The sequence below is a fragment of the Ursus arctos genome, unplaced genomic scaffold (assembly GCF_023065955.2).
Source record: "Ursus arctos isolate Adak ecotype North America unplaced genomic scaffold, UrsArc2.0 scaffold_23, whole genome shotgun sequence".
NCBI classification, from domain to species: Eukaryota; Metazoa; Chordata; class Mammalia; order Carnivora; family Ursidae; genus Ursus; species Ursus arctos.
Genome location: NW_026622908.1, coordinates 9016339 through 9038223, shown reverse-complemented (window position 1 = coordinate 9038223; position 21885 = coordinate 9016339). Strand labels below are relative to the sequence as shown.

General features: G+C 41.5%; 1 protein-coding gene and 1 pseudogene across 2 annotated transcripts in view; both read right to left on the bottom strand.

Moving 5' to 3' along the window:
- Positions 1-4111: 4111 nt before the first annotated feature.
- ZDHHC13 (zinc finger DHHC-type palmitoyltransferase 13) overlaps positions 4112-21885 on the bottom strand; it is a 47620-nt gene continuing 29846 nt past the window's right edge. The window contains exons 11-17 of one of the 2 annotated variants that reach the window (XM_057317405.1): positions 16806-16931; positions 15890-15952; positions 15101-15194; positions 13377-13460; positions 9610-9767; positions 7126-7223; positions 4112-4696 (exon numbers count right to left, since the gene is read on the bottom strand). In XM_057317405.1, coding sequence (XP_057173388.1) covers positions 4558-4696; positions 7126-7223; positions 9610-9767; positions 13377-13460; positions 15101-15194; positions 15890-15952; positions 16806-16931 — 762 coding nt within the window. In that variant the 3' untranslated portion in view covers positions 4112-4557. The remainder of the gene's footprint in view (positions 4697-7125; positions 7224-9609; positions 9768-13376; positions 13461-15100; positions 15195-15889; positions 15953-16805; positions 16932-21885) is intronic. The other variant, XM_057317406.1, reaches the window with a different exon arrangement.
- On the bottom strand, positions 4705-7115 carry LOC113265115 (60S ribosomal protein L21-like; annotated as a pseudogene).

The window sequence follows — 21885 nt, the reverse complement described above, 5'->3', positions numbered from 1 at the left end:
TGTTAGAATGTGATATGTATGTTTTCATAGTGCTCTAGGAACCATAGGCATTTTGTAAGCATCCATTGAGCGAGTGAAGTGGGAGAGAGTGTAGGCTGGAATACAAGCACATTCTCCTAGGATGTAAAAGAAGAGATTATTATATGCTGAGTGAAGGAGTTTGGAAAGGAAAAAAAAAAAAAAAAACAAAGCAAAACAAAGAAACTTATTGTGGTTTAGTGGTCTTTGTGTTCTTTGTTTCCCCTCGACTTCCTGAGCAATGTTCTACATTTTCTGGGCTCACCTACCGTCAACTGGGACACGGGACTGAGATTGGTCAACGGAGTCTCCGTTCTCTTTCCACATCTGTGGATGCAGAAGGGCCAGCGGGCACCGAGGCTCTAGGAAACGGCAGAAGCACTAGCTGGAAGGGAGCTTGGGTCCCCGCAGGGAAGGGTGTCCGCAAACAGCTAAAAGGGCGGTAACAAAGGGGGAAATAAGCCTTACGTTAAGCAGTGAGATTGGGGGGGGCAGTTATTACTGCACGAACTCCCTACACCGAACTACTCCCAGCTGCAATACCAAACGTGCTATAGATATTCCACTTCTCACTGTTCGGTGTCCAGCCAGTCTGCTAACCACAGGCAGGATCCTCAGGATTCTGCCTGATAGTCGTGGAAGGGATTCAAATGCAGTCTCTGATGTGACTACACAGATATTTGGGGAAAAGAATGAAGTTCTGGCATCTCAGCCAGCGTAAGAGTCCCACCCCCCTGGCCTCGACAAACAAAACAAGCCCAGATGTGGCCACTTCGCCCCCAGGCTACTGCCTTCTCCCAGCTCCTCTCAGAGCCACCTAGTCCCACTGCCTGTGCGGCAGCCTTCTGCGCGCTCTCCTTGCTGCCCACCCCACTCCCAGCCGCCGCGGCTCCACCGAGCCCGCCAATCACCTTCTAGCCACAAACCCCAAGCTTTCCTCAGCTCCTGATGAGTGGCTCCTTCCTCCTTGAATTCTTTGCCACTGCGTTCTCGTGACTATCCTCCCATCCAACCCCCTCCCTGGCCCCTCCTCCTCTCCTGCTTGCTAAATCCATATTCTGTAAGGCCCTGTTCCTGCCCCCCCGCCCCCACCAACCCCTCACATTTTCTTTGTTTGCCTGGGTTGTCATCTTTGGTCTCTTTCTAGAATTGATCTTCCCATTTCAGGTGGGCAACTCCCTGTTTCATTTGCATCTCATTTTTCTACCTTCTTCTTGTGACAACCTCATCCATCTCTGTTCATGACTCCCATCCATGCCCTGGCCTCTTTAAGCTGCCTTCCAGACTTTTCCACTGCACAGCCTGCAATACTTCAAACTCAGTAGCCCCCAACCACCAAACTCATCCCCTAGTCTCTCCACGGTTGTCTTTGCTTCTCTGAAGAGCACTGCCACCCTCTCATTCACTGGGTTCAAAGTCATCTTTGACTCTCCCTTCTTCCCCCCGACATTCAATCAGTAATCTGGGCCTTCATTATTCTTGCCTAGAACATTATTAAAAGCTTATCTCTAACATTCTGTATCTGTCAGGGTCCAGTCAGAAGACAGAAACCACACTAGGTTTTTTGGTTTTATTTTTGTTGTTGTTGTTGTTGTTGTTTAACAGAGAAAATAATAGAAGGAATTGACTAAGCAGGTGCTAATAGTTTTCAAAAAGTAAAGAGGAGCACACTGATTTAGCAAAGAGATGGGAACTGCGGGAAGCAGCCATGATGCTCGGGGCTGGGGAAACAAAGAGAAGAGATGGGGGCACCCTTATTCAGATGCCCCCAGGACAGGTTTCCGAGGGCTAGGAGTCAGACCTCCCAGCAGAGAGCGCTGTCTGGTTCCTGCTGGGGCTTCTAAGGGAGCATGATGTACGTGGTTTGGGGAACACGGGAGAAAAGCTAGACACTGATTCCAACTGTCACCAGCAGGTCTTGTTCTTTACAAAGAAGTTTTTGGTTTCAGTGATTTTCTACATTGTTTTTCTTATATTTAATGGATTTCTTCTATATTTACTGCTTTCTTCATTCTGTCTACATTGACTTTAATTTTCTTTCTCCAGATTTTTTTTTTAAAGACTTACTTATTTTCAGAGAGAGAATGTGTGAGCACACATACAAGCAGGGGTGGGGGTGCAGAGGGGGAGGGAGAGAGGGAGAACATCTCCAGCAGACTCTGCACTGAGCACGGAGCCTGACGTGGGGCTTGATATCATGACCCTGAGATCATGACCTGAGCCAAAACCAAGAGTCTGATGCTTAATCAACTAAGCCACCCAGGTGCCCCTCTTTCTCTAGATTCTTTTTTTTTTCCTTTTAAGATTTTATTTATTTATTTGACAGAGAGCGAGCACAAGCAGGGGGAGTGGCAGGTAGAAGGAGAAACAGGCTTCCTGCTGAGCAAGGAGCCAGATGCGGGATTCAATCCCAGGGTCCCAGGATCATGACCTGAGCCGAAGGCAGACACTTAACCCACTGAGCCACCCAGGAGTCCCAGGAATTTGAATTTTAAACAAGTGATCCCCAGACACCACCCCATCCCTATCGTAGGCCTGTTATTCTGATGTAAATGTTCTATGGACCCCAATTTGAGAGTAATTACTTGCCAGGGGTTGGTGAGAGCAGACAAGAGGATGTAAGAGGACTTTTCACTGACAAGTGAATAAAGAAATTGCTCCTTATTGACCCACTTAAACACAGCTCCTTAGCTTAACATTCAAGGCCCCTGGAGATCTGGTCCCAATCAATAAGTCCAATTTACGGACCAAGCTCCCCACTTTAAACACCCTATAGACCCAGCCTGTCATGGTTCTAACTATACATCAGACTCTCCCATTGTCTCACTTGTAGAGTTCTCTCCATGAGAATGCCTTTCACTTCCAACTCTATATTTCCAAACTAAATATCATTGAAAGACCCTTTCTAATGCCTTATTGTCCATAAATATTCGATCACATCTACTAAGGCTCTCTCCAACCTCTAAACTCTAACAATATCTTACTTGTACCCCTCTTATGGCTTTTAATATTTTCTACATTATACTACAGGCTCATTTATCTTAGCTTTTCCTCTAGACTGCAAGCTCTGTGATTAGTATGCCCAATTAAATGTTTTATGGCCTGAAAGACCTACCATGGTGCTCAAGAAATATCTACAGAATAATTTAAATCAATGAAATGTGCTTTCCTTATTACATATCAATTAGAAGTGCTGGAGTATAGTAGTTTGGAAGGTGTGAGGCAGGGTATTTGAATTTTAAACAAGTGAGCCCCTGCCCCGTCCCTGTAATTCTGATTAAATGGTGTATGGACCACAATTTGAGAATACTTGGTAGAGTTTGAAGAGAGAGAAAGGGAAAGGATATAGCTTGAGAAAGTCCTTCTCTCCCCCCAGTTGAGAATCAGTCTTCAACAATTATGATCACACCACATCCTGCTTTAAAACCATTCATTCATGCATTCAATGAATTTAAATGTTTATTGAACACATACAATGTGTCAGACAGTATTCGTGGTGACTGGCACTCTAGAGTGGCGACCCCATTTAGTATCTAAGTGACCTTGGAGAAGACAGGAACTCCTTTAGGCTTTAGTTTTCTTATCTGCAAAGGCTCTATAGAGGAAAGAACAGATCCTTGAAAAACTGAAAGGTCAATGTGCTTAGAGTACAAAGCATGGTCCAGAGTAAAACTGGTAAACCAAATAAGGTTATATTATTCAAGGCCTTGGAGGTCATGGTGAGAATTTTAGCCTTTACCCCAAGGGCAACGGAGCCTTAAGAAATGGTTTTCAGCAGGAGGGGCCCACGCCCAGGGGCATTGATATACAATACCATGAGTTTCATTTTTCCTCCAGAATAAGGGAAATTAGCAATTACAATCACATTAGTTTAATATTTTGAGGGTACTAAGTAAAAACAGTAATTAATCTTTAAGACTTCCTCTGTTCAATTTTCTAAGTAAGATGGAAAACTAAATTAAATCTTGCTTACTGGTATTAACAGTGAGCTCAACCTATTCCTGGAATCGTGAATCAGTTTATGTCCTATATACACCTTTTCGCAATTTAAGATTCTAAAAGTGTTAAGTGTCAGAAATGAAATCTCAACTACAAAAAAAAAATTTATTAAATGTGAAAGTAAAACAGGTACATCTATTTAAATATTTTTTACATATTTATAGATAAAACAAACACAAATAACTTATCAAAAATTACAAGTTTAAAGAATAGTACTATTTTGAAACAACCAATTTGAAAATATCACATTTTCTCCATAATTAGTGAATATTATCTCCAAAAAAATGTAACTTGTATTTTCTTGTGAAAAATATAAGCTTTTTTAGATGTCTGCCAAGATTGTTCAGGAACAGTCCATCTTGCTAAATCTTAAAGTACAATGCCTTTATTGAGAACTTCTGTTTTTACCAAATAGCTTTAAAAACCACCTGCGTTTTCCTCTGGGCTTAGGTGAACTCTGAATCTTCACTTCACTTGCAGACCACAGGGCATCAACATAAACACAAGGAGGTCAGAGGGAGAGTCTGGGGTTGCTTTTCTTCATACAGAGCGAAGGACCTTCTCCTTCGCTGGGTGGAAGACCATGGTGTATTGTGATGTCCAGTCCACAGCACAGGGTCTCACCAAGCCAAAGCAGCCACACTGAAAGAAATCTGCGAGGTTCTGTGTGAACCCAAGGCTGCCAAGGAAGGAAGAGAACGCATCTTACTACGTTTCCTGTTTGTACATTCATTCAGACCAGAAACATTCCCTGAGAATTTATAACACACAAATGAACGTCCTTTGAAGGTCCTGTAGCAGGAATCCAGAGGTGAATCAGACAGTTCCCTAGCTTAGAGGACATTAAAACTGAGCCCAGTTCCATTTCTGGACCTGAATCCCTATTTTGAGATTCCCAGGCTTCTGCCCAGCAACTTAATTTCCTTCTGGGTCCCCCACTCACTGGAATGGTGGCTGCCATCAGTAAGTGTCCTTCTTTCCTTTCCCATTGCCCTGATTTGCATTTTGATGATCTCAAAGGCCAGATAGGTCAGAAACAATATAGTCAACAAAGTGGTTTTTTTCCGAAACTTTCTAAGTAAAGCATGGCCCTGCCTCAATTCCTTCCAATACTTTTTTTTTTTAAGTAGTCCAGAGGTCTTTTGTCCTTTTTTTAGACCTATCATACCACGAATTCAGAGGGAATGGCTTCCAGCAGCTCAGGCTCCTTTCCACTGGTTCTCGCGAAGGGCAGCACTTCTCTGGGTGGAGTAGGCTGGCCCTTCAGTTGAACGCAAGTCCCTTTCTCCTTGGCTTCCTTTTTTTCCTCATCATTTTCCTTCACATGCTTTAGAAAGCTGTTTCAGCTCCTTGAGTGCTTAATAAGCTCAATATGTACATGAGCTCTCCTGGCAAGAGTCTTGCCCTTGTGTGTTTACGCCAACAGCATGCTGGGTGACACCGCAGCCTCCTGCAGTTCTGCTGTGGTAACATTTGTGGGGCGTTGCTTTCTGAATGGTGTCCATTCCCTCGATGTCTACAATATCACCTTTCTTGTAGATTCACATGTATGTGGCCAAAGGAACAACTCTGCTTTCTAAAAGGTCTAAAGAACACACAGTGGGTGCCTCTCCTCTTTCCCTTGGTGCTGGTCATTTTGGTGAATTACTGGAACATGGTGGTTCCAGCCACAAGGAAGAAGCTCCTTCCAATTAATCTTACCTATTGGACACTGTCTGGTCCTCCCAGAACCTTATCAAAACCCAACCCCCTATACACATTAGAACATATCTGTGCACAAGGAGGACTGTGCCATTGCTGCTGCTGGGAGAGTTGTCAGGAAAGTACCACCACTACTCCTAGGAAGAGCGGCTCCAAAGCGATTTAGTGAGTAAAAGTAACTTAGGGTAAGACAAACAAGACAAGTCTTTAATTTGGGCAGGTTTTTGGAAGCGAGATGCAGAGCAGCTCTAAGGCTTTCCCGTCAGTGCCGCCAGCGTATGTTGCTATTACTCGATAATTCCCAAGCATGCCCCAGTTCTCTCATCTCAGGCCCTGCACTCAGGCTCCTTAGAGCTTGAAATTCCCTTCTGTCCTTCTCCATCAGGCCCCACCCCACATCTTTCAAGGCTCAGCTGAAAAGTCCACCTCAGTCACAAAGGCTTTCATCCTTTAGTGGAGTAAATATTTATTCCTCTGGTTAAACTACTGAGAAAGGGACTTTATTATCATTGCAAGTCTGAAGCAATCATCACAAGCTTAGCACCACCGGCCACCCTCCATCACCTTAGCCATCTCTTCCCAATTAAGTCAATTCCTCTCCTCTCTAAATACAGATCATAGTCCTAGCCCAGGCTCTGATTTCCTTGTCTAACAGCCTAACAGTTTCATCTTGTACCACGAGTGTGCTTTAAAATAGACTGCGCATGAGATATGCAAGTGAGCGTTAAATCCCCTGAGGGCTCAGGGTCACCTCTGCAGCACTCCGAGCCTCCAAGACCCCGAGATATATGACAGGGAGATAAGCTTCAAAGCCTGATTGTTCATATCATAAGATGACAGCCTTCGTACAAACACTCTCATTTTCAATGGAGGACAGGTTTTTTACAACCGATGCTGTGCAGAAAACACACGCCAAACCTTGAAGCACTGGCTTCTCCCTGACACAGATGGGCACATTAAACACAGGGCTCAAAGAATTACTGGTGATAGAAAGGCAGGTGGAAAATCCTGGCAAAGCTCACCATCTAATGCTTTCCGCAGAGAGCCTTGTGGCTGGAATTCTCAGCCACATGCTTGGTTATCTCACCTTGACTTCACGCCAGCAACATGCAATCTTGTGACCATGTGGCTTGACTAGAGAGATTTCCCATCTTGGCAAAACTTCCAAGTCACTTAACTATTTGTGCTGAGTCCAGCAGACTAAGTCCCAAACTCTTACCACCTTGGGGCTCATGACCTTACCACTCACCTCCTGTCACTGAGGCTTCTAAGTAGGAGAGGTTCAACTCCACCAGACAGCAAGTTAGAGGAGAACAGCACAGCCTGGGTGGTGGCAGTAGGCTGGGAAACCAATGGCCAGACTAGCATTCTCCACAGGACACAGTGGCCAAAACAGAGCTGACTTACTTGTACGGGGTCCTCCTGAGGGACAATGTCTGTTTCATATGCCTGCTCTGCTTCAGTAGGCTGGTTCTCTCGTGGGAGGTCAGGCCCAGGAAAGCAATCTGCAAAACAAGGTTGGAAGGTACATGAAAAATACCATTATGCTGAGGTTCTGTCACTCTTAGTGCATCACAGGACAGTGGTAAACATTCAGTACCCCCCGAAGACAGTATAACCTAGCCTTCTAACCAAGGATCATGGTGAGGACGACGACTCAACAGCTCTAAATGAGACAAAGTAAATCTAGTAGCTGAGCACTTTTTTTTTTTAAGTTTATTTATTTTTCAGTAATCTCTACACCCAATGTGGGGCTTGAACTCACAGCCCTGAGATTAAGAGTCCCATGCTCTTCCGACTGAGCCAGCCAGGCATCCCGAGCACTTATTTTTTTGAGTCTCTATATTAACCTTCAACAAAGCACAGTCATGAAATAATTGTTTCAGTAATTCAAGCCATGGCTTACAAGCCTGTTTAGATTCTCAACACGTTCAGCATGTAAGTTTTAGATGAATAAAACTACATAAGGTCAATATTACTGTAAGTATCTCACCTTGTGTGTGCTTCTTAGTGTCTCTTTAGAAAGGGCCAACCGAAAAATTAATCTGAAGTAAAGGACATTTAAATCCATAATTTGGGGAAGGGTAAGAGTTAAGGTGACTTAAAAACCCCCAAATCATTAAAACCCTACTATTCACTGAGTTACTCCATTTAATCCTCACAGCAACTCAAACATCAAGGTCCTTATCTGTAAAACACAGATGATCATACCATCCTCCCTCATCAGCTTGTTGAAGGATTTGACATAATATATTTAAAATACACAGTGCAAAGGCTTCCAGAGGTGAAGTAACGGGTCCAAATTCACACAGCTTGGAAAGTGGCAGAACTGAGATGGACATCTCAGTCAGTGTGAGAATAAAGTTCATGGTTCTTACTATATTCTATGCTCCGTTTGACCTACTACAGTCAAACCCCATGACTCACTAGAATAGTCAGCAAATGGAAGGCTTCAAACAACTGAATTGTTCTATTAAGAAAACCACTTTACCCTGAATTCCTATATTTGAAAACTATCCAAAACTTTGAGTCCATTTTCCTGCCTTAGAAAGTATAAGAAACATTAAGCTTTCTTTAAAAAAATTCATATTATAGTCTCACATATATCTGTACTTGTCCTAAGAGTCCAGAAAACAAGAAAGAGAATTAGAATTGAGGTCTCAAATCTTCGGTTCTACTTCTCATTCCACCTCTCACCAGCTGCGTGGCCGAAACAAGGCACTCAACCTCTCAAAGGCTTAGTTTTCTCATCTGTAAAATGGAGACATGGCTTTGGCAGTCTACCCCTCAACTGTTTGTCAGGAAATAAATAGGAACGTGCTTTGGAATATGTAAAGCATATATAAATATAAGTTATTATAAGATATTAACAATCAATGATGCTAATATTCATTCTTCCTGAGTCTGTGGATACCAGAGGGACAGGAGCTGAAGATGAACATTCCAAAGCCTCAGTTCAGTGTTATCAGCTTCATTTCTTTCCTTAGCATTTTTTTCTTTTGTCTGTCGTCTTTATTTCTTTATTATTATTATTGTAGAATTGGTTACTTCCCTGTAAAAGTGAAATGCATTTTGCTTTCGATGAGTAATGCTCTAATTATCTGAGGTCTTACAGTAATTGGCTCAGACTGATCACGGCTGTCCATTCCACGAGGGCAGGCCATAGCAACAACAAGAATTAGGTTACGCTTAGAGGGGAAGGCAGGCAGCAGGAAAAGGACAGTAGCTTCATAGGAAGCTGAATGTGACTACCACCCTGGAGCGTGAACTTTCTAATGGCCGTGACCTTCCCTGGAAGTGTAATTACCACGTCCACAGGTTGGTGATGGATCTGGCATTTCTTCCCCCTTCTATCCACTTAAGCACTGCATAATAAACAGGATAACAAACAGGGTTGGAAAAAATGAGGGAAGACAATCATCTCACAAATGTTTCTGAAAGCATCTCACGATGCTTTTTATATTTTATATCATGTTTTCACACACCTTATGATTTAATTGTATGATGAAAAAAGCCTTTGACTAGGCTGTCAGAAGACCTAAGTTTCCAGTTCTGATTTCGCTACTGAGGAACCCTGAGCAATTCAATTCACCTCTCTGTAACTCTACCCGTAAAATAAAAAGGTCAGATTAGATCATTCCTAGGGACAAGCTAACAACTTATTATTCTAACCTTTACACGATCCTGCGAGGAGAGTAACATTATCAACTCCATTTTACAGACAAGGAAATTGAAATTCAAGAGTCAAATGACATGCCTACATCCAGAGAGTAAGCGAAAGAGGTGGAACTAAGACCCCAAAGCCTTCTGATTTAAAATTCAAGGCTTTCTACCTTATTACAGGCTACTGGAAATTTTATTCAAAGGCATCATAAGAAGCGAAATAAATACCTGAAAGAGTTGATTTAATAATAAAAATGTTGACCATGAGAAATGGAAAGTTGCTAGCATGAAGATATATAAAACCCAAGGGGAACAGGCCACAATCTGATTGAGGTAGGTCCACAGTCCATCTTCTCTGAATGTTGTGGCACAATGATTTGACCAATCTGTGAATTCACCAAAAAAAAAAAAAAAAAAAAGAACTCATTATTTAAAAAGGCAACAAACCAGTGATCATTCTTCAAGAAGATAAAATCACTACACTTCTACTCAGGGAGAAGAGAAATTAAGACATGGTAACACGGACTAGAACCCAACTTTAAGAATGCTATCTTCCAAATGCCAGCTTAACCAACAAAGATGAAAAAATGGTACCTCACTGCTCATGAAGGCTATGACAGCATTGCATTGATGGCTGGCAGTAAAGGAATAAAAGCAAAACAGGTCCGTAAGACCACCACGAAAACCATCCTATTCAGCATAAAATAAACTGGCCCCAAGTTAACTGTTCAAGGACTTGATAATGGAGAACAGCTGTATTTAATAAATATCTGCTTAGAAAACTCTTTATCTTATCCAGGATATACAGCAAGATATGAGTCTGCTATAGCACTGAATAAACTCTTATGAAGGGTTCAGATCAACAGGCCACTGCTATAGGCACAAGAAATCCCATAAGCACCCAGACACCATCGGAACACAACCTAACAGCATGCGGTTACTGGGGGCACTTCTGCACCGGCACCATGATTTATCCTGTAGAGGGAGAAAGTTCAAGTAAAGGAATCATGAGAGAGACACCCCAGGAAAAGAGAGGATTTCGCTATGGACTTCGTGACCCCCTAAGCCATGCAGCTGAGAGCAGCAGTAAGGAGAATGCAGGTAGGCAGCAGCAGGAATAAGGGAACCAATCTTCAAGGTTTTGTGAAGCCAACAACTTATGAGGGCACCATGACCATATATAAAGGGCAAATTATTTTTGAAATAAGAACTCTGTAAATTTGCACCTTCGAGGTTTCATAAATGCATCTGACAATTTGATAAGTAGTTTCAGACATTTTCCCAAAGCAGCACTTAAGAGCGCCTAGGATAGAAAGAAAATGAGTCCCTGACTTTTACTATCACCTGTCTGTCCATTTTAGTCTTAAAAATCTATTTTTTCCCCTTTTTGAGTCTCCTTTGGTTCCCAACCATCTTTCATGACTATATGTCAGAAGCATTCTAAAAGCAATCATCACAGAGTAGCAATCAAGGCAACAAGTTAAGGCAAATTACACTCTCTTTAGAGCTCCTCATTATGACAGCAGACAAGATGCATCCCATGCACCTGATAGGACCAAAAAAGTATGTAATTTCCAATAGCAGGTAGAGGAAACAGCTGCTGCATGGGAAAGAATGCCTACTTTTTTCCAGCTTATAGATTTCTACTGCTCTTTTCTGGGAATTTTTTTGATAATATAGCAGGACCTCAAACTGAAATTTTCATAGGACCGATTTTAGATTTAATGTCAAAGATATGGCGACAAATGGCCACATACGTTATCTTATGCAATATAAAAAACTTTCATATGTACGAATGATACGTTCATATCAGGTGGTCATTGGCTAATGACAGGGGTTCCTACTGTTCCAAGACGATCGTTTTCATCTTTAGATGGCTCTGACAGTTACAATGTTCTTTCTAACAGTGATCTAAAATCTTTCTCCCTGTAACTTGTAAGAGGCTGACACTTTCTTTTTTTTTTTTTTTTTTTTTTTAAGATTTTATTTATTTATTTGACAGAGATAGAGACAGCCAGCGAGAGAGGGAACACAAGCAGGGGGAGTGAGAGACGAAGAAGCAGGCTCACAGCGGAGGAACCTGATGTGGGGCTCGATCTCATAACACTGGGATCACGCCCTGAGCCGAAGGCAGACGCTTAACCTCTGTGCCACCCAGGCGCCCCGAGGCTGACACTTTCTAACTGTCCACCCTGCAAGCAGACCTCACAGCAGATGAAACGGATAGATGCCACACGGAGCCAGAAGTAGCTGCCACTGGCTCACACAAGGAGTGTGCACGTCAGGGCTCCAGCAACAGGAATGTCCACGGTAAACCACGAGGGTGGGATGACAGTGAGACCTCCTTAGAAAAATGAGGCACAAGTTCACTTTTATCCATCTGTGAGATGATGATAAATGACACAATGTCCTCATTCAGTGTAAAGAAATATTGTCGGAATACAGATGGGATAAAAGTAACCAAATACATTCAGCTAGTCTACACGGTTGCAAGTGACTATAAAGTGGGACCATTCCTAAGAAACAAAATATAAAAAACTGGATCAGAGCCAGAGAATAAAGACAAAGAAGAGGGAAGAACCGATGCATGTAATAAGAAAGCAACTTGGAAAGAATGAAAGTGATGGAAAATTACTTCTGTCCTTATCAATACAGTCTTATGTTGGACACAGACACCAAACAAAGGTGACTATTTTTAGAGAAGAGAGAAGCGGGAGAGACAAGAGTGGTGTAAAATCTGGCTCCTCTCCCTTAGGATCAAGTCCAAGGGACAAGTTGGTCCAAAGGCCAGCTTAAAAAGGTTTTCCAGGAATATGTTTTATTGTTAGGCCTTAAAAGGGCAGTTCTTTCAATAGAACTGTCAAGAAATCTTTTACTTCTTACACCACAGGACATAATTTAAGAGGTTTCTGAATTCCAATGCTCAGGATTACTAATGGCCTTTGACAAGAAATGAGATCAGGGACCACAACCTTCTGACTATTAGATCCATTTGAGATGGTGATGGTCACAGAGCTACAAAAGCATTCCCTACTGATCACAGACACCCAAGGTGTCAGATGGGAAAGGGGCTGACAAGGTAACTGAAGCCCTCTCCATGCCTATAGCAGGGCAAAAAAAAAAAAAAAAACCATTTCACATAGATATTAAGAATCTCTAAAAATGAAACCCCAAACAAACCAAAACTTGTAATACTGGATGTTGCTGGGGAGGGGAACTGGGAGGCTTAGGGACAGAGTAGGAGGATTTATTTTTCAAAAACTAAACGAAATTTAAGCTAAAGAATGCTGGAGAGGGGAAAGGGGGAAGGTAGGGAGGGGTGGTACTTAGGATGCTAAGGGAAAAAGAAAATAAAGAAGAAAAAAACGTTCCTAACATCTTCCCGAATCATTCCACATTTTAGCTCAGGAAATAAACTAGTATTCTACTGGCAAACTCAAAGGCCTGAGCATGAATACAACAGGAGGGTGGGTGGAAACAGATTGTGAGGCCAGAGTCTCCCAAAGCCTTCAAAATAAATAAATAAATAATAAACAGTTAAGGGCAAAATAAACTACAAGCGCTATAGGTTTTCCCAGTTAGATAACGTACTCCAAGGTTTGCAAAGCGTAGCCATGCAATGGTTAGGAGCTAACGCAAATCCTTCCTGCTTCAATTTAAACCCAGGTCTTCTTGGTCAATCACTTCGGAACAGCCGGATGTCACTCCCTGCTGAGCCCCCTACATGCCTGCTCACACTGCTACTGAGAAGTTATTCTCCCTTCTCAGGGATGCAGAATAAATGGTCTAAGGTTTTCTTCCAAGTCATTATTTCCAAACTTTCAATGACTAATAGTTGTCCCAGCAGCTCTGTGACTTGACATTTACCAAGTGGCACGGACGTTCAGGGGTATGGTTTATCGACCCCCGTCAGAATGTGATATACAAGAATTTACCAAGAAAAGTGTGTGTGGGTATGGGTTCATGAGCTTGCTGTAAGAAAAATTTATACTTACAGATGAAAGATTCATATATAATCCAATCACAAACGATGGAGAGGAAAAATAAGAAGAATATGTAATAGCGATGGTTGCCAAAACCTACATCAAAAAGAAAAAACATATTTAATACTTTCTTACAATGATTTTCCAGACCAAGACCTTATTAACCACTTTCCTGTCAAAAGGCTTCACCAAAGTAAAAAGTAAATAAGCTTATGCTTTGATTTTAAATAGCATTAAACCAAACCAAACAGCTCTGATATGTCATGGTCAACTGTCCATGTTAACGGAACTAATATTTATTTGTTGCTTACCTGGAAGACTTCATTTTTGGACAGAATAAGATTTACTAAACACATGCAGCTCTAGGATGGCCTATAACTGCACTGGAGAAAGGGGAAAAGGCAGGACTTTGGGCAAATCATATCCTCTCTCTTCCTTCCTTCCATGTAACGAGTTTAAGAAGTACAATTTTGGGACATCAAGGATCCACTTGATCAGGAGAACAGAGAAAGTGAATCTGAAGAGCAGCAAATAGATACGCTGCAGGAGACCAAACACAGGAAAACAGGGGCAACCTGCAGCCTGAGAAAGGTCTATAGAAGTGAAGCAGGGGGGAGGGTGCCAAGCAACCGAGCCCCACTCTTGTGTACGTTGCTCTGTTGATGCTGGAGTTGGAAGCACGTAGAAGCTAATGACACAAAGTACCACCATGCCCCCACTTTCTCCTACGGCAGCAGCACAGCAGAAGGAGCAACGCCCACGGCAATGGGGAGACCTAGGTTCACGGATGAGTAGTTGTGTGAATGTAGGTAGATCACTGAACCTCTCTGATCCAGTGTTCTTGCTTCTAATATGGGGATAAGATCTCCTCTGTCTGCTTCAGAGGCCTATGGCAACCAAACACGAGGATGCACGTGAGACCACTATGTTAAATGCAGCGTAATGAAAATATATGGGCTCATTACTGTTGCTTTTTCACTTCCATCCAAAGCTGCCTGCTGTAATGCTAACCAGCCTATCTTTACGGTGGGATGGGGTCCATGAAGCTTGGGGTCCTAAGAATGACCTCGTCACCTATTCTCTAGGAATAGCAAAGAACATCAAAATGCCCCAAAGAAACCTGACTGTGAAGCAGCCTTTTGTTCAAGATTTTAAAAGCATATTTTCAGTTGAAGACAAATGACCATAGTTCCTCTGAAGTTCCTCATAATAAATCTCTGGTTTTTACAGTGACCGCTCAGAGGAAACTCGGGGCTACAGGCCAGGACAAGGAATACTCCCCATCATCTCTGGTTCTGGCTCCTACCTGAGCTTTGAAGGAGGCAAATGGAGAAGTAAAGGAGAAAATCAAGTCACAAAACATGGTGAGAACCTGGCAATTTGGTACAGAGGACTGGTATTACTAAAATAATCTCAGGCAAATAATTTACCTTTTATATTTTTTCACTTCTAAAATGGAGATAGCAATACCAACCTCATAGGGGTGCCCTGATGATCAAATAGGATGCTAAATTTAAAAGTGCTCTATAAACTCTAAAGTACTGTACAAATGATATTAATTATTATTATCAACATTGACAGTTTTCCGAAAGTGTTATACCGTGAAAGGATTCTCTGGTAAGAAGAGCTACAAAATGGACCCCTCAGACGCCCTTCCATTTTTTTCTATGAATCACACACATAGCTAAATATATGCTTAACTTCATAGTGTTAACTACAAAAATGCAATCTCTCACCTACGCACCGTCCAGTCCACAGACAATGTTGATCATACCGAGCGACACAGGAGTTACACACGTGGCAATGAAGTGACCTTAATGGCTTCCTTATCTAAGTGAGCAATTAAGACAGGTCTAAGCAAAAATCAGTGTCTTAAAATGGTAACAAATGACAAGGAAAATCTTACTCCTAAGTCATAAAGACATGGGCACAAATAATCCTAAACAGATCATCAGTTCACATAGAGGCTCTGGAATGCCTTATTAATATCTACCTCCAAATATCTGTTTTGATTAGGCCATCACTAAAAGGGATTTGACTTCCAGAGCCTATTCACGCTGACGAAGGGGAAGTGAGGCAGTACCAGGCAGCAGAATGAGCGGCGGATTAAGAAAAAGGAAACCCGAGTTACATTTCCGGTTCTGTCAATACTTTGGGGGAAGTTGTTACCTCCTCCCTCTAGGCCTTGACTCCTCAATTGCAAAATGAGAGGTTTCACTAAGTGGTTTCTAGGGTCATCGTGAGCCTCTGACTTGAAGCTAGTTCTAATATATGCTTCATGGCAGGAAAAAGCAATCAAAACACACTGTGGATCATTCAGAGAGATTTAACCACAGGCAACTTCAAGAAACTATAAACATCATTCCCTCATACGCTCAAGGCAGAAAACTATTCTGAGAGTAATACAAAATTAGAACCTGGTAAAAACATAGGTGTACAAATACACCATGAAGATTTAACAAAGGCTTACATGAGAAATGTTACCAAGAATTTGCTTTCTTACTACGGGGGAAAAAAAGACTCACAAGACATGATGTACAAAATGTTCTGAAGTCCAGACAGCCAGTCTCTGCAAGGGTGATGATATTCTGAAAGGCATGAAATTTGACCTTATGGTTACGTTTTACTAGGGTATGTATAATGCATGGTTATATGCCATTCTCACAGCTCTCTCTCCAAACTGAGGCAGCCAGAAAAGCAATTTGGAATACTTATCACCAAATCATCCTATACCTGAAAATAATGTGACTTTTCAAGGCTGCATTTTCAACCACAGCCAATAAATTAGAATGCACAAAAATTACACCTCCCCTTCTCTCCACGAATGGCAAGCATCTCCCAATTATAATGTGCTAGAGAAAAATACACACACACACACACACACACACACACACACACACTCTCTCTCTCATAAAAAAGAAACCAAACCCATCAGTAGACACCAGAACTGATGGTTCTAAGCACCATGCACTCGTCTTTCAGGAACATGGCTAGAGGTCACACAGACAATACTCTCCCTGACTTGTACACATTCGAAAGCAAAGGAAGCCATGCATGTCAACTGACAGTGTCACATCTGAGAAGAGAAGGGCATCTATTGTCAATAAGGACTCCCCCCTTGCCCCTGACTGGTTACTCTCCACGTATTCAATTGGGGAAGTTAAGCTAAATGATCATTATCTAAGTGTTACTATAAAGAAATCGAGATTATGTTTGCTAACAAAATTATATTCGAAAAAGTCTTGGTGGGTATGACTTAGAAAAGAAAAATATATATTTTTTAACTTTTACATAAACAAATAAAAGAGCATGACAGTGAAGAAATCTCAACGTTGTTGATTTATGTTGCATCTATTACATGCCAGGCACTAGAGATACAAACATTGCCATGACCTTCTTATTTAAAAAAAAAAAAAAGGTAACATTACAAAGAAAGCTCACCGTTTTCCTTTCTTCTTCAGAAGCTTTAGTGAAGCCTGGATCAGTTGCCCAAGTCTTGTAGAAAAAGTAGAAGAAGCCTATTATGCTGAGAAGGAAAGCAAAATAGAACGGGGTGCCTGCTAGATGTGAGAGCCATGTTAAGGAATGTATCAATTCCACTAAGAACAGCATAATTATGACATAAGCAAATTTCATCATTGGTACCTGAGAATCTCTCCGCATTCTATCCTCACTTTCCGTTATGTATACACATCCCTGCCCCTGAACCTGGCCCCATCCTATGTTCTAATCCTACAGCAATTTGCTCATAGTTGCTAATAATTAATCCCTCCCGATTAATTGAAACTCACGAAATATTGATAGGATAGTTACAATGTATGAGGAAACATCCTGAGGACTGAAAAACATTCCAGATCCAAATAAATTAATCTCTCTTGGTATAACTAGAGCTCTCTTGAAAGCATCTAAAAGAATATTTATTGATAATTTTAACAAAATCATTCAAAGAAACAAACCACTTGATTCAGAGATTCCAATTAAAAATATTTCTTTATACATCAGATAAACGCTTGCAAAAATTTCCTAATGGAAAGTTGAATAACGAATCCTTGTCATGTATTAGGCTGTATTAATTAAGAAATACACAAAAAAAACTGCTCTCTTTGCAAAGTAATTACAAATCAAATACTATTTTGGGAAAGAAACATATTAAGGACACATTAAGATAAAAAGTATTTCAAGGATAAATATTACCCATTTTGAAATGGTAGAAATTCTTTGTATAAAAAGTAAAATTTTGCTCTAGGGAAAGACAAATGAAGGTGCCCTAAGTAATAAGCCAATACCAATTCTCCTTGCCCAATTTACATCATTATTGACACAGTAACTGTATCTGCCTTCCAAGGTATTATCAAGCTGTCTTTTTTTTTTTTTTTAAGATTTTACTTTTTTATTTAAGGGGAAAGAGAAAAAGCGAGTGAGCCTAGGTGGGCGTGGGGGTGGAGGGCAGAGGGAGAGGGAGAAGCAGACTCCCTGCTGAGCAGGGAGGCTGACACGGGGCTCAACCACAGGACCCTGAGATCATGACCTGAGCTGAAGGCAGACACTTAGCTCACTGAGCCACCTAGGTGCCCCTCAAGCTGTCTTGTGCCAAACTTTGGAGTGGAAAAGACGGCCATAAAATAAACTCTAAACCCTTGCTCTTTAAAGTGTGGTCCATGGACCCACAGCAATGGCTTTACTTGCTTGTTAGAGCTTGTTAGAAAGGCAGAACTTCAGACCTCACCCCGATCTGCAGAACGAGACTCTGGATTTTAACAAGATCCTTAGGGGATCTACGTGCACGTAACAGTTCGAGAAGCACTGCTCCAACCCACAAAGAGCAGCAGCAACCACATCCAGTTCAGGTAGGCAGGAGCAAACCTCGCTGGTTAAATGTATCAGTTTGTCTGCAGAGGCCCTGGCTTTAAGAAAGAGAGGATCTAGAAGAGTTATGTGAAATGGAATTCCAACAAATAAAGATTTGTTAAAAATCTTCTTTGATTTGAAAAAGTTCATTACTTAGAATGAACTAAGAACACTGTTAATGAGCATATAACTCAAGACCTTTAGTTAAAGAAACACATCCTGCTTTCCTCCCATAGAATCTTGACCAACACACGTGACACATCCTCAAAAATACATTCAGTTGAATAATGATTCTGCACATTGAGGTGACTCAATGACCTCCTGTCCTAACTTTCAAAACAAATCCCAAAAGAATCACCGAAGCCTCTCTCTCCAAGTAAAATGAATGCATTCTATCCCCTCACATAAAAGCCAAACGTTCCTTGCTTCCATGCCCTTGCTTTGTGCGGTCCATCAACCTCAAATGCTCCCCACTGCCCCTACCTACTTCCAGAAGAACACTGAGGATGTCCAAGCCCTAAATGCCTTCAAGACCTACATATTCTCCTTCCCCTTGGAGGTCTTTCTTGATTGCCTATAGAGAAGAATTCTTTCCCTTCCCTGAACCTAAAGATGCCTGTTCTGTGGTACTTAGACCTTATACGCACCTCAGCCTCCCCAGTTAGCTTGTGACTCTGTAGTTAAGAAGTCTCTCAACATGGAACTGAAGTTTGCCTTTCTGTAACTTGGACTGTTTTTCATTCCTTAGATCCTGTAGCTCTACACTAAAGATCTACACTATAGCTGTCCTTAGATCTACAGAAGCTATTCCTCATTTGTTCAATACATTTTTATTGAGTGTCCATTCCATACAACGCACTGGCTTCCAAATGACAGACTTTGGAACACCTGACACTGGAAGGCAATGCTCACACCTCCGGGATAAGCAGCAGCCTTGTTCCTTATACAGCACAGTCTCCTGGTCATGTCCTGCTTACGCTCCTGTTTGCCCATGTCTCTCTTAAACAGAATTCAAAACAGCGCAAATACACGTCAGGGTTGTCCTGACCAGTGCTGGGGACAGTGCAACTGCTGTTGTCCTTTCAAGGGACACCCACATCCTTGTACTACTACTGGAGAATACAGCGGCTTCCTTGGCAGGCTCCCTACACGAGGCTTTTAGTCAAAGCTCTTAACTCTTTCACCTGATCTGAAGCTGTGTCACTCCCATGGCAACAAGCCAGAACCACAGACAGAATATTCTGTGCGTCACCATTTCTGAGTCTTAATCTTACCTCTAAACGCATCAGTAAGGTCCCATCTTTTCCATTTGATCCTGCCTCATAAAAGCCAAATACATTAACGCTGAACATATAAAAGGCACCAAAAGGAAGTGATTTTCTGAGGAACCAACCTAGAGCTTCCCTTAAAATTAATTCCAACATTCAGTCTTCCACACAGATTTCATTCCTAAGCGTAATTAATAATGAAACAGGTATTATTTAGAAAATGCCAATTATGCAATGGGGTCAGCATTTTACAGACATCATAGCATCGTAATCTTTGCAGCCATCCCATGAACTTGGTACTGTTATCCCTCAGGGTGTTTTGTTTTTTTTTTAATAGCAAAACTGAGACTCAGTGAAATTAAATAATGTGCCCAATGGTATGTGACGAATAAGAAAAAGAACCAAACTCAAACTCGTTCTGTCTGATTCCAGTACTCTTTCCACAGAGCCCCAGACACTCTTCCCATGATGAACTGGGAGAGGGGAAGCTCCCACATGATCCAGACTTGGCAACCAGAGACAAGATTAGTCTAAATACTCAGGATGGGTCTTTAAAGGGCAGCAGCTCAGTTCATACTCAGGGCAGTTCAGACAGCATTTAACATTCAGCTCTCAAAACACTGATCTGACGGCGAAGTGTGCCACCTACTGACTGACGTGCACTCAGCAGTAGCAGGTTCGTATGAGCACCCGGATCGAAGGGCTTTCTGCGGTACGCGCAAGGAAGACACCCCATCCTGTCAACTCTGACATCGTAAGAATCTGTCTAGCTTTGGAAATCAGTTCTTCTGATGTAATAGCGTCTTCACAGATGGTGAACTGCTTGTAATGAAGCTCTCCTGAATACTAAGTTCTGTAGTTGAGGCTCTCAAACTACAGTGGAGCTACATTCTTGTTGATATTGCTTCTGCGAAGTTGAAATAATTCAATATAAAATTACCTCACTTTTTGCGCAAAAAGCAAAATAATATGAATTGCTCAAATTTTAAAAATTCATCAAGAAACACAATTTTAATGGGTTGATAAACAAAAATATCAGCCATCCCTTAGAATCATGTCAATTATCCTAGAATTTACCAGTCTTGAGATTTCTCCAAGTGATTGGGTGTACATCGTGCTGTTGTTTTATACACTCATGGTTACTTATAAAGTATTTTCATATCACATTATATCATCCAAGCCTTCATTAAGCAGTGATCGTAAGGCCAGTGCTTAAAAAGCTGCCCCCAAATCAGTAACCATGAGATAAAGGCTATATGTAATAACATCTTTGATAAAAGTTAAATGAACTCCATGGTATGCTGCACCCTTCATTTACATTAAAGGAATCTGAAAAATATTAGAGATAACTATGCTCAGAAACAAAAAGCATCATTGAAGTATAAACATGCTATGATGAAAGGAAATGTATGCACTCTGAGAACTCATCTGCCTCTCTCACTATACGTTGATTCCTGTGAAAAAAAATATTTCTGAATTGAGTATATATATATATATCTCCCACAAACTCCATTCTTTCTTTTCAAAAATGCCATTACTGGAAAGAGACATAATATAGAAGTTACAGGAGTATGTTTACAGGTATATTTCTATCCACCACATTCCTTCTTCCCCTACGCTATAAAGAAAGCAAGGTTATAATGGTTTCCTAGAGTCTAGGGGAGAAAGGAACCTGGAAAGAGGCAGGAAGATAAAAATCAGACAAAATGCCTCCCTCTTAATGGGAGCTGTAAATAGCTGTAAACCAAGAAGTATGCCTTACCCCCACTTCTACGTGACTAAGGTTGGCTGACCCTAAAAGCACAACACACCCCTAAGCTGCCCTTGGCCTGAGCCCAACTGCTCAAGTGATAAACCCATTTCTTAGAGGAGTTTTTTTGTTTGAAACCATGGGCTGACGTCCATTAGTAGGCCATGAAAGAATCAAGTGGTCTGTGACCAGCATTTCTAAAAAAGGAAACAGAATAGCATAAAACAACACCACCACAGAGTAAGGCACACATCAGGAATATCATTTTCTGTTTCACATATGTTTTGGATGGCAATGTACATGTATTTTTACTGTGGATTGAGAATCACCACTGTAGACACCAACACGGCGCTGACCACTGCTGAGGAGGCCATGTTTCCCCGAACACCCCTCCCATACAGGCCATCTCGGTACCCAGAAGATTAATCACCTCTAACTGCCAACCAAGTTAAAAGAACCATGTGACCTTGAAGAGAGTATCTCAAGGCAATACAACACATTTTTATGGGCCCAAGTAAAATAATAATTCATTCTACTATTTCTTTCCTGTGAGTAATAAATACTAGACCCCTACCGCTTCCATGGTGTGCTCTGAGATTATTTCCAGAATTGAGAAGATTTTCAACACTAAACATCATCAACCAGAGTAATTAAA